Consider the following 13,684-nt stretch of genomic DNA (forward strand, 5'->3'; position numbering starts at 1 on the left):
GCTGCTGTTATCGCTGCTGCTGTTATTGCTGCTGCTGTTATTGCTGCTGCTGCTGCTGTTATTGCTGCTGCTGTTATTGCTGCTGCTGTTGTCGCTGCTGCTGCTGTTATCGCTGCTGCTGCTGCTGTTATCGCTGCTGCTGCTGTTATCGCTGCTGCTGCTGTTATCGCTGCTGCTGCTGTTATCGCTGCTGCTGTTATTGCTGCTGCTGTTATTGCTGCTGCTGCTGTTATCGCTGCTGCTGCTGCTGTTATTGCTGCTGCTGTTATGGCTGCCGCTGCTGCTGCAGTTATCGCTGCTGCTGCTTTTATTGCTGCTGCTGTTATCGCTGCTGCTGTTATTGCTGCTGCTGTTATTGCTGCTGCTGTTATCGCTGCTGCTGTTATTGCTGCCGCTGCTGTTATTGCTGCTGCTGTTATCGCTGCTGCTGTTATTGCTGCTGCTGTTATCGCTGCTGCAGTTATCGCTGCTGCTGCTGTTATTGCTGCTGCTGTTATCGCTGCTGCTGTTATCGCTGCTGCTGTTATTGCTGCTGCTGTTATCGCTGCTGCTGTTATTGCTGCCGCTGCTGCTGCAGTTATCGCTGCTACTGCTGTTATTGCTGCTGCTGTTATCGCTGCTGCTGCTGTTATTGCTGCCGCTGCTGCTGCAGTTATCGCTGCTGCTGCTGCTGCTGTTATTGCTGCTGCTGTTATCGCTGCTGCTGCTGCTGTTATTGCTGCTGCTGCTGTTATTGCTGCTGCTGTTATCGCTGCTGCTGCTGCTGTTATTGCTGCTGCTGCAGTTATCGCTGCTGCTGCTGCTGTTAGTGCTGCCGCTGCTGCTGCTGTTATCGCTGCTGCTGTTAGTGCTGCTGCTGCTGTTAGTGCTGCTGCTGCTGTTAGTGCTGCCGCTGCTGCTGCTGTTATCGCTGCTGCTGCTGTTATTGCTGCTGTTATTGCTGCTGTTGCTGCTGCTGCTGTTATCGCTGCAGCTGCTGTTATTAGTGCTGCTGCTGTTATTGCTGCTGCTGCTGTTATCGCTGCTGCTGCTGTTATCGCTGCTGCTGCTGTTATCGCTGCTGCTGCTGCTGCTGTTATTGCTGCTGCTGCTGTTATCTCTGCTGCTGCTGTTATCGCTGTTGCTGCTGTTATCGCTGCTGCTGCTGCTGTTATTGCTGCTGTTGCTGCTGTTATCGCTGCTGCTGCTGTTATCGCTGTTGCTGCTGTTATCGCTCCTGCTACTGTTATTGCTGCTGTTATTGCTGCTGTTAATGCTGTTTATACTGCTGCTGTTATTGCTGCAACTGCTACAGCAAATGCTGACCAGTATTTGAAGGTTGAGCAGCGAGCTCATTGGCTACTGATACAGCAGAAACCAATCAGACGTGCCTTATAGAGAATAATGTGATTGGAAGCAGATTGAGTTAAGGACCTACCAGCCTGCGCCATCTAGAGTTTCATGACAGAACTTTGTAACTCTACCACAGTATGAAGGTAGAGTTGTCGTTGTGTGTGGAGCCTTTTTAGCTGCTGGTATTGGTGAGCTGCTTCACTGTGAAAAGTTATTTAATCTTTTGGTGTAAGGGGAATATTGCAGAATGGCTTGCTTCCAAATGAAAAGTTGTTATCTAAAGAGGAATGATCAGATGTGTTTTTTTAACTAGACCATGTTCCTGCACACACTGCAAAAACAACCAAGGAACAACCAAGTCCAATAGTGAATATTTGGCCTCACATTAAACTCAAACGAACTGGGAGACATTTTTCAACTACTCATGAACTGTTTGAACTATTAACATTGAGTGGAACAACACTGACTCTTCTTCCTGTAAAAACCTGTCTGCAAGTTGAGTTAGGCTATTCCGTGCTAAGTTACTTTATCTACAGTATTTGTGCAATTCTTGCTAATTTCCTGACCAATGATTTGTGATTCAAATGGTTAAGACCATTAAAAGGCCTCTAAATATTTTGGCTTGGCCCATTTTTTTTGGTTTGCCTTGGAGTGTATTTTGACCAAAAAAAAAAACTCTTGTATTTGGCCGTGTTTGAGATATATTTTCCTTGTAAAGGTCAGCCGAATGTGAAAATGCCTTTTGCTCGGCCGATCATGTGCTTCAGTACAGTAGTGCATCAAGTGTCTTTCTGAAAGACTACAATACATAACAGGATCTGATTCACTAAATGGATTTTCAAATGCAAAGATAAGGTACAGTCTTTAAAACCTTTCTCTGCAGCTACACAATACGTGGAACACTGAATCCATGTAGCAACAGTAGGCGTAAATGGGCTTATTTCAAAACACTGGCTTTTGAGACATTGATTAGTACATTTTTGTAATCCGTTATAATGGCTAACAATACTCAATGCTTTAGATTACCTACAGTACATATGATCTCTCAACGGGCGAGGAGTGCGTTTACAGAGATCGACTTTTCTGTCAGTAAGATAAATCTTTTTTTTATTTCTTCCCCAATTAGAATTGACTCTATTATGCGTTATGCTAGCAAAAGCTGTACTATAGCACACTTATGCTTGTAAATTATCTATAACGTTTCACAGGCCTACATTATGTTGTTAATTTTGTGATCCTGCTTGATTTATAAATGTGACTTATCTGCCTGTGAACATGACAGTTATTGGTTCAGTAAATGTAACTTGTTGATGATATGCCAGTCTGTAATCAGCAACCCACTTACCGTCTGTTTGTATGTTTGCAGCAAGTCAGACAATATCTTGTGATGCTTATTGGCTCTATAATTAATGTAGTGTTGTTTTTCTATTTATTTGTACAGTCATGCCGTTTTGAATCTTCTTATTGTTGTGTATTCTTACAATCCCAATCCAAATTTAAATGTAAATGTAAAGCCTGTATGTTACCGTACAAAAGGCAAACATACAAAAGATGTATGTTTGCCAATACTCACCTATAGTGCAAGATGTCTCTCCATTTACAATTATGACGCTAAATATATTTTGGAAAAATTAATAATGAATCATGGCAAAAAATTATTGGCTGAATTTATTTATTGGCTGTAAAATTGGCGGAATATTTTCATGAATTAATAAGATATGGTAAACATATAATATACTGTATATCAAACTATATCAGTATACTACTTTAAAGCACAACAAAAGATAAGTAAAACATAATTATATAAAATGTAATTTAAAGAAAAAAATTGTATTTTACATTATTACAAACTGTACTTTTTGTCTTTAAGGATACTTTAAGTGGCCTTTGATTTTGTTAATATAAGTTTTTTAAATATGCTTTTTAAGATTTGAAGTACACTACAAGTGCACATTCAATACAGTTAAGGTTTTCTTTTTCACAAGAGACACCATATAAAATGTTATTAATTTTTTGGATGGCAACTCAGTCTTTGACAATCAAAAACACTCAAAAACATTTAGAAAAAACGTTTTACGAAATGCAAGAGCAATATAATCAATCTTGGGAAACTGGCATCTGTGGGAAGAAAACTGTTGGCAGTGCAATAAATGACAATCTATATTAATATTGTAAGGGTTTTTGTTTAGTTTCATTATGTTTTTTTGGTTTTCACAGTTCTCATTCAGTATTTGTTGTCATGGTTACGGATTGCTTTGTGCACCTGTTTCTTGTTCAGTTCGTTTTCTCCTGTGTATTAAGGGTACGTTTACACGACACGTTAATAACAATAAAACCAGAATCATTTTTCCTTTGTGTTTTTTGCTTACAGACGACAACATTGTCAAAACAATCCCTGTTTACACAAATGCACGAAAACGACTAAAAACGCTGTGTTATTTATGCCAGGCCAGTAGTTGGCAATGTCACTTTGTAAAGAAACACTACACGCGTATAGACTGAACATGTAATACGCATGCACATGACGTCACCGTTTTCACAAATTCGCTATTTTGTAGTTTACACAGAGATGATAAAGGTATCGGTTTCAAAAACATCGTCAATCTTTGATTGCTACTTTGAAGTAAAACAGCCTTATATTTAACAAAGCACATACAAAAGACCAGAACCGGATGAGATGCGACCTGTTTTTCAGAATACGGTTGCGCAATACCTGCTGGTACTGGCACTTACTCCCACGTTGATCTCCTTCGTTGATCCTCTTCGTCTCCCTCCTACATTGTTCTATTGTGTATCCTGTAAAGAAACAAGTTAAGTCCTCAGCATTTCATCATTGTCCTGTGAGTACATTTAAACAAACAAAGGATACTGTATAATGTGAGACTGGATGTTTTACTGTTTGTTTTGAATAATTTAGGACATTTTCTCTCAGGACTATTGAGAGTTATACTGTTATACTGTCAGTAAGGTTGATTCAGCTTTAAAAGGTTATTCACCGCTGGCAAAATGTGCTTTCCATAAAGCTTGGCTAGTGTAGAAAGGCTAAAAAAATGTTTTACATCAGTGCTACCTGGCTAGAGAAAACAAAGGTAAAATGTTGTTGTCTTCCCTTTTGCCGAATAGGTAGGAATACTTCAACACCCATAATGCACTGGGCTTGTGCTGTCCAAGGCCACACCCACCGGTCTGTTATTGATACGCTTACAAGAGTCAAGCACCACTTTGCTTTAGTACAAAATACTTCTTAGCAAACTTTTAGTCATAATGGTGTCGATTTGTTTTGTTTGAGTAAACATTTAGCGGGAGTGAGTGACTTTCGGTTTCCAGTGTCGTTTCAAGAATCGTAAATATGGAGAGAATGCTGCGATGGACAATCTGAATGCGAACCGATTCATGACTTACGACTTCATGATCAAAGACAGTCTCAAAAACACGGGTTGAATCGCTGGTGTTTCTGACGTCACAAACTACCTTGTAACCAATCAGATCAATGTGTGATCGTAAACCAGTGGATCTCTGAGTGAGTGAGTGGAGGCGGGGCTCATTTGCCGCCTAAACTAAACGAGGCAAGGGTGTCGAGTTACATTCAAGATATTTTAAGGCATGAAGAAATGTTTTTCAAGGAAAAAACGTTTAAATATGTAATTTTGGTGATGAGTTTTAAGGGATAAAATGATTGACTACAGCGGGACTTTAATTACTTTGTAAGGCTATTAGGTACTGTAAGGCTCCAAGCAGCAATAACCCCCTTAGGGTAAACAGAACAGAACCAACATTCATGTATTGCAGATATAGTCAATTCAAGATTTTAAAGTACAACATTATTCAAGAATTTATTCTGATTCAAGGGCACTCTGAAGGCCAAATCCTGACTGACGAGAGGTGGAGCTGGGGAGGGAGGAGGGTAATCTGCTCCTGAGAGTGGAGCTGGGGAGGGAGGAGGGTAATCTGCTACTGAGAGGTGGAGCTGAGGAGGGAGGAGGGTCATCTGCTACTGAGAGTTGGAGCTGGGGAGGGAGGAGGGTAATCTGCTACTGAGAGGTGGAGCTGAGGAGGGAGGAGGGTAATCTGCTACTGAGAGGTGGAGCTGGGGAGGGAGGAGGGTAATCTGCTCCTGAGAGTGGAGCTGGGGAGGGAGGAGGGTAATCTGCTCCTGAGAGGTGGAGCTGGGGAGGGAGGAGGGTAATCTGCCCCTTAGAGGTGGAGCTGGGGAGGGAGGAGGGTAATCGGCTCCTGAGAGGTGGAGCTGGGGAGGGAGGAGGGTAATCTGCTCCTGAGAGGTGGAGCTGGGGAGGGAGGAGGGTAATCTGCTCATGAGAGGTGGAGCTGGGGAGGGAGGAGGGTAATCTGCTCCTGAGAGGTGGAGCTGGGGAGGGAGGAGGGTAATCTGCTCCTGAGAGGTGGAGCTGGGGAGGGAGGAGGGTAATCTGCTCCTGAGAGGTGGAGCTGGGGAGGGAGGAGGGTAATCTGCTCCTGAGAGGTGGAGCTGGGGAGGGAGGAGGGTAATCTGCTCCTGAGAGGTGGAGCTGGGGAGGGAGGAGGGTAATCTGCTCATGAGAGGTGGAGCTGGGGAGGGAGGAGGGTAATCTGCACCTGAGAGGTGGAGCTGGGGAGGGAGGAGGGTAATCTGCTCCTGAGAGGTGGAGCTGGGGAGGGAGGAGGGTAATCTGCTCCTGAGAGGTGGAGCTGGGGAGGGAGGAGGGTAATCTGCACCTGAGAGGTGGAGCTGGGGAGGGAGGAGGGTAATCTGCACCTGAGAGGTGGAGCTGGGGAGGGAGGAGGGTAATCTGCCCCTTAGAGGTGGAGCTGGGGAGGGAGGAGGGTAATCGGCTCCTGAGAGGTGGAGCTGGGGAGGGAGGAGGGTAATCTGCTACTGAGAGGTGGAGCTGGGGAGGGAGGAGGGTAATCGGCTTCTGAGAAACACTATAGCTGCTGATAATACTGAAGAAGCTTATATATGTATACGGGGGTAGGTGTCGTATTCCTATAGGTAGACGTGGATCAGCTGAGAGTCACTGACACTACGCTTGATTTCTGTCTCCTCACAGGTCAGTGTTTGTAGTTGAGGACAGCCATGCCTCTTGTAAAGAGGACCATCGAGCCGAAGCACCTGTGTCGGGGAGCGCTGCCTGGCGGGGTGACCAATGAGCTGGAGTGCGTCACAAACAGCACACTGGCGGCCATTATCAAACAGCTGGGAGGACTCAGTACGTTTTCCCACTTCAACTGTTGACCCACAGTCATGTTTAACCCTTCAGTTATCACATCGTAAAGGTCTGTGATTGAATTAAACAAATATGCAGTGTGAAGAGCTGCACTACGTGAGGATCGTATTATCCGCTGGTGTTTTCAGTGTCTCAGAGCTGCTTAATTCCCAGTAAATGCTGCTCCACACAAACTTCATCTGAGTTTGAGTCCTTTTAATGTATATTTATGAATGCGCCAACAATCTTCATATACTTGTGTTGTGTGTAATCTCTCCCTGTGGTTTTCTGTCAAAATAGCAATTTCATTGTTCAACATTTGAAACAGCCATACGTATTAGTATTGTAATTTTACTGTTAAAATGTATATAGTGGGCAAACGTGATTTCCAGAGGGGATATTTGTTTTTAATGACCTTAAAATATTAATATGTTCTTTATATTTCATTTGTTTCTCTCTTGTTTTTGCATGTTCTTTTCTTTGTTTGGCAGCCTGGCCAAAATTACATCCGCACAATTTGTCATGTTTCATTGCGTTATTATCACAAATAAAACAATCGACTCCAAACAAAACTACATAATATGACTACAAAATCTGTAATCTCTAATACATTTGAATAATATTGGAATAAATTGTAATGAAATGTAAATTTGTAAATTTTAGATATAAATTTGGCTGGACATCACTTTTGACCACTACTGTATATATTATATATTTTGAAAGAAATCCTCAATATCTATTTTTTATTTTATTATAAGGTAAAATGTTCAAATAGTTTTACAAAAATTATAATCTTATTTTGTTTTATTGAAAAATAATAGTAATAATAATACAGTTTTATTACTAATAATTACATAAATATGTTATTATAATGATGCATTTGTCACGCTTTGGGTTTGTTCATGTCATGTTTCTGTGTCTTGTCATGTGATTCCCTGTTAGTCATGTGACCCTGCCATGTGTTCCCTTGTCTGTTGTCATGTTGTCATTGGTTGATTGTTTAATTGTTCACAGGTGTCCTTGTCTAGTTGTTAGTCTTGTGTATTTAAGCCCTCATGTTTGCTTTGCCCCTGTGTCCATGTCTAGTATTGAATTAATGTGTCCAGTTCCTTGTTTTTGTTCCTGTTTTTGTTCCTTTTTATGTTTGATCCTGTTTTGGAATAAATTGCATTTGGGTTCTCACTACTACTTGCCTCCAGTGGACTTAAATCATTACAGAATTATTATTATATATTATTATATAGCCATATTGATGTATAATCACAACTTTACAGCTAAATAGTGCAGTCCAACATGCAAACACAGAAAACCTGGAATTCCTTTTAAAATCACGTATTATATTGCATTATTAGAAAAATTACAATTTGATTTTCTCCCTAAATTGTGCAGCCCTAGTTTTTTGTTTGTTTTTATTTATTTATTTTTAAGAAAGTGCCCTTTAAAATCACATTCAAGTACATGACATTAGAACAAGAAAGAAAAAATGCAATTATCAGTCGATTTCTCTGCATTAGGTCTCTTATGATGTTGTACTATGTAAATAAAGATAATGTATGCCTTATCCTACAATATGTGTTTATGGATTCAGGTCGCCATGCAGAGGACATCTTCGGCGAGCTGTTCAATGAGGCCAACAGCTTCTACGTGCGCATGAACGGTCTACAGGAGCGCGTGGACCTGCTGGCTGTGAAGGTCACGCAACTGGACTCCACGGTGGAGGAGGGTGCGTAAGAATGAGTGCATTAGCAGAAACTGACCCCCTGCTGACCTGATCCGGTGTGACACAGCACAATGCAAACACAGGGCTGTTGTCCGGCAGGCTGTGTGTCGGCACAGGTGCTCAGGATGTGCAGATGAGGCAAGAGCGTAGCAGTTTTCTATTCACAAACAAATGCATTTTGTCAGAATGAATGCATTTATAAGTCAAACACACATGAATGTTCATCACTATACACTGTAAAAATCATTTATTTAAAGTGCGTTTTTATATTGGTCTAGCTGAAAATCACAGATTCTGGTTTAAACCTTCAGAACAGAACTCCCCATTGAAAAGAATAGACATTCGAAGAGATTAATCCAGTCTTTATTTACAGTAAGTAAACTAAATTGAACATTGACTAACACAATGTTTTTAGTTTTATCTTAAAGGTACACACTGTAACTTTTTTTTTTGTTCAAAATTAACCCCTTAAGCGGCACATAGACATGAATTTGAATAGACATGAAAATGCACATTGCGAACTTAAATGGTTGTAATTCAAGAATGCTTTGGAATAGAGATCAAAATAAGAATATTTGGTCTTGTTTTAAAGAAGACATTTGGCAGATTTTTGTAGAAGTGAAGTAAATTAAGAAAGTTAAACAGAAAAAAAGTTATAGAAGTTTGAGTTTATGAAAATGTACAATGTTAAAAATTAAATTATTCGTATTTTATATAAAATATATATTTTCAAAACCTGGTGGAATCTAAAAAAATCAACGCCAAAAATCTGAACAAGTTGTGGTTCAAATTGTGGTTGATATCTCTTGAAACAAGCGTTCAGTGAGATTTAGTTTGGGCGCAGTACCACACTTCTCCACTAGTTGACATTACTGCCCATATAAGGGCGCCTCCATCTCCATATGTTGTTTGAGTGATCTGAACCATTATTTTTACAATTTTTCATACAATTTATGAAGTAGACATCCTATTCAGAAGTAGTGTTGGAAGTTTGGCAGATTTTGAAATGAATTCAACCTCTAAGAAACACAGAAGATCCCGTATGTGCATTATAGCTCGCTGCCACATCACTAATGCTGAATCTTTTATTGTTTTCTTTATATTTAAAACATTTTCAGAGCTTTTTTTCTAAAATAATTGAATGGATGCTATCTTTTGAACTCTTGGCATGAAAACAAACTGAGGTTTCTACCATTCTTTCATGATTTTTCATGTTCATCACTATTTCAAAATAAAGGTCTGAACACGCTTTAGGAGTATGAACATATTCTTGTTGCAAATTGATAAATTACGGCTCCTCTTTAATTTATTTTGAAAATCAGTCACCAAATATGTAAACTAGAGATTGTAAGCTTTCAAATGATATATAGTTTGTGAAGATTAGTTTAGGTTTAGGATAGGATATTACTGTTTTAAATATGTAATGGCAATGCCAATATAAGGTTAACACGCTTTTGTTTAAAATGAACACACAGTCCTTCATGTGCCACTGATGTCGAGACACTGGCGGAGTTATTTAAGAGCACAGTGATAGTCGGGTTGAATAAGAGGCAGTTGACAAGGAAACATAATTAATAGAGTGGTAAAGTAAACCTTTATTTAACCAGGAAAGGTTTTTAATGCTGCCTTCAAGCTCCTATTAGCTTAAAGACTGTATGATGTAATGTGCTTCATGTAACGTGTGATCGTCAGCGAGTGGATCTCTGAGTGAGTGAGTGGAGGCGGGGCTGATTTGCATATTCATAGAACCTCATTATGGAGAAAAAATATACTGATCAATTGTTTATTTAAGTCCCCCTGTGGTGTAAATCCAGCTTTTAATGTAGTTTATGTGTCTATGTGGTGTTTTTGATCTGCTTTAACACACACCATGTGTAAGTTCATAAGTCGACAGCATTGCTGAGTATTTTCTGCTTAAAACTGCAGTGAACCAAAGACAGTCTCAAAAACACGGTTTGAAATCGCTGGTGTTTCTGACGTCACACATTACCTTGTAACCAATCAGATCAACGTGTGATCGTCAACCAGTGGATCTCTGAGTGAATGAGTGGAGGCGGGGCTCATTTGCATATTCATAGAACCGCACATACTAAATGAGGCAAGGGTGTCGAGTTACATTCAAGATATTTTAAGGCATGAAGACATTTTTTGAAGATACCAAAAAAAAATTGTGCTCAAAGATGAGTTTCAAGGGATAAAATGATTGACTACAGGGGGACTTTAAGAGATATCATCAGTTTAGCAGACTAGCTGAAGACGTTACTGTAGCTTTACCCATTAATAGACACCGTACTTCCTTAAAACAAAACAAAAACTCCAGCACAGCGTTACAACAACCATAATTAAATTATCTTCACAATAGAAGATCATTTACTAGAGTTGCATATCTGTTCAATAAAACACCATACTCTCCTGTTGAGAAATAAAATAATGAACGTTCATGTGTGTTCAAATTATAAATGCATTCCTTCCGACAAAATACATTCGTTTGTGAATAGACAACTACTGGATAAAGTCTGATTCACTGGTGCAGCCAAAACTGACCAAAACCTGAAAAGACCATCAACATTTAGTCTCTTCTATCCCAGTAATAGATTAGTGCTGGTGTTTGATGGTGTGTTATTCTTCAGTATCCTTACAGGACATCAACATGCGCAAAGCCTTCAAGAGCTCCACTATCCAGGACCAGCAGGTGGTGTCCAGAAACTCAATCCCGAACCCCGTGATGGAGGTGTACCAGCGCTCCGACAAACCCCCTCCCCTCAACATCCTCACGCCGTACAGGTCAGCGGACGCTCAGCGAGGACATGCTCAAAAACTGTACATCCGGATGAAAACAAGCCATTTTCAGATCATATTCACCTCTAAGTCAAACTTTTTTATATCTGTATATATTTTCAATAGCCTACAGTATACATAAATCTTATATATCACAAAGTACAGTATTGATTGTACAATTATGATAGCATCTGTTGTAGTACATTTAATGTTAAGCTTAATTAGATTTAGATGAAACTCTAATTAAGGGTTAAATACATTACGTTACTGACCGCGTTCTCATAACCACATTGCACAGAAATTATTACTTTTCCATTTGAACATAAAATTGTCATTTTTAACCTGCTGCATTTTGGTGAACAGAAGACATATAAAGTCACTTCTCTCCTGTCATTATTATTAGCATATGACCTTGGATAATCCAGAAGTCACTTTGGTAACCCTTTACTTAAAGCCCTTATGTATTATGCATTATTAAAGGTATTCATAATGTAGATCATAATGCATTCAATCTTTTCATAAATAATTGTAACCAAAGTTAAAATGCATAATATTTGCATATTCCTTGATACATCTGAAATTGGATGTTTGTCATGTGTTTTAATGCATATATTTGCATTATACAATATTTTTTCATATCATATCATATAATGTATTATAAGGTGCATTACAAGGCATAATTAATGCATTAAATCACTTTTATAATGCATTATGCATAAAGGCTTGAAGTGTTACCGTAACTCTATCTATTAAGTTAAATTTCGATTAATTTCTTTGTTTATTAAAAAATATATAAATAAAAAAGTGCATGAAAGTGCCCTCCCATCTCAGCTCGGCTCTTTAGTAATGGTAATTGGTGGTAGAGCGAAAAAACATAATGGCTGTTAAAGACTTCATTCTCTTCATGCTAAATAATTACAATTAATATTGATTATAAAAACTAATGTTGAGCAAAAGGATTTCATTTCTAAGTGTCGTGTTGTGTTGTTTTACAGGGATGACAAAAAAGACGGACTCAAATTCTATACAGATCCATCCTACTTTTTTAATCTTTGGAAGGAAAAGATGCTGCAAGCTACAGAAAACAAGAGGAAGGAGAAACGCCGGCAGAAGGTGTGTGTCTGTGTGTGGCCAGAAACACTCTTTGGGCCCTATCTTGCACCCAGCGCAATTTACTTTGTAGGCCGGCGCATGTATCATTCCTATTCTGCACTCGCGCACAGCGGACTTTTCCCTCCACAGACGCACGTCGGTAAATTAGGGAATGAACTTGCGCTCGCGGGGGCGGTTCAGTGAAAAGAGGAGTGTGTTCCGGCGCAAACGTTCCCTGGTGATATTCTGCAGTTTCAGAAAACAATTCCGCCACTGACCAGGAGAAACCGAGTCTAAAGACAGTGGCGCCGCGCGTTAGTCATATGCTATTTTAAGGGCGCATACTTGGCCATAATGTAGCGTGTGAACAACACACACACTTTGCTTCTCACATCTAAACAGACGCAGCAGTTCCTATTTTTGCAAACCATACATAATTCCGAGGAAAAATATTACCACACGAAGGAGATCATTGTAGTGTCCATGAAGATGTGAAAGAATAGGCATAAATCTAGCTTACACAATTACCCAAATTATTTCGGCTAACTGTAGTAATGACGGATCAAACTTGTTTGATCAATAGTGGCGAGACACGTCGGTATATAAGGACATCTGACAGTGTGTTGTCCGTCAAGAACCAGGAAACAAAATCCTGAAGACTGCGAAATCACCATTACATCATGTAAGTTGCGTGCGCTGGCCAATCCGCCGTTATAATAGCAATCCGCCGTGGGACAAGCGCGCCGGCTCTTAAAGGGAATGTGAGAGGACGCTCTGATTGGTCTATTTCAGGTTACGCCCAAACCACACCTATGAGTAATGAAGCGACTTCAGACACACACATTTTAGATTTGCACAAGAGTCGTTTATCCCACCGGTATAATAGCAACAGCGCCGGGATCCGCCCACAAATTTACTTGCGCTTCAGATCGTTAAAATAGGCCCTTAATGTGCTGTAAGTACACCAACACAGTCTTAAATCCTCGCCCAACACAAGTCCAAATAACAAAAGTCATTCTTCATACAGTTCCAGAGTCACACCTGTTATTAAATATTTTAGGGCTGTTAAACGATTAATCGCGATTAATCGCATCCAAAATAAAAGTTTGTGTTTACATAATACATGTGTGTGTACTGTGTATAATTATTTTGTATAAATAAATACACACACGTTCATGTATATATTTAAGAAAAATGTTTTATTTATATATAAAATATTTATCATTTATATATAATATAAATTATATATAAATCTATATACAGTATATACATGCAAATATTTCTTAAATATATACAATCATATGTGTGTATTTAAATATATAAAATAATTATACACAGTACACACATTTATTATGTAAACACAAACTTTTATTTTAGATGCAATTAATCGTTTAACAGCCCTAAAATATGGTTTTCAATCTCAAACACGGACTGTGTGAACTATACTGATCAAATGTCCCTCATTTCTAGCAAGCGGGCGTTCTGGAAACCTGTTTGAAAACAGCTATTATTTTGCAATTCTGTTTAATAACACTAGAGGCGTAGATATTACACACTT

At 39.4% G+C, this 13,684-nt stretch overlaps 1 protein-coding gene across 1 annotated transcript in view; it reads left to right on the forward strand.

Annotated features, from left to right (window-relative positions):
- Window positions 1-13,684, forward strand: part of LOC306984572 (actin-binding protein WASF3) — a 33,704-nt gene that overhangs the window by 6,341 nt on the left and 13,679 nt on the right. Inside the window, exons 2-5 of the mRNA XM_079586049.1 lie at window positions 6,381-6,539; window positions 8,125-8,259; window positions 10,887-11,040; window positions 12,030-12,147. Of these exons, the coding sequence (XP_079442175.1) occupies window positions 6,407-6,539; window positions 8,125-8,259; window positions 10,887-11,040; window positions 12,030-12,147 (540 nt within the window). The 5' untranslated portion in view covers window positions 6,381-6,406. The remainder of the gene's footprint in view (window positions 1-6,380; window positions 6,540-8,124; window positions 8,260-10,886; window positions 11,041-12,029; window positions 12,148-13,684) is intronic.

Source organism: Phoxinus phoxinus (genome assembly GCF_949152265.1).
Source record: "Phoxinus phoxinus genome assembly, chromosome: 17".
NCBI lineage: Eukaryota > Metazoa > Chordata > Actinopteri > Cypriniformes > Leuciscidae > Phoxinus > Phoxinus phoxinus.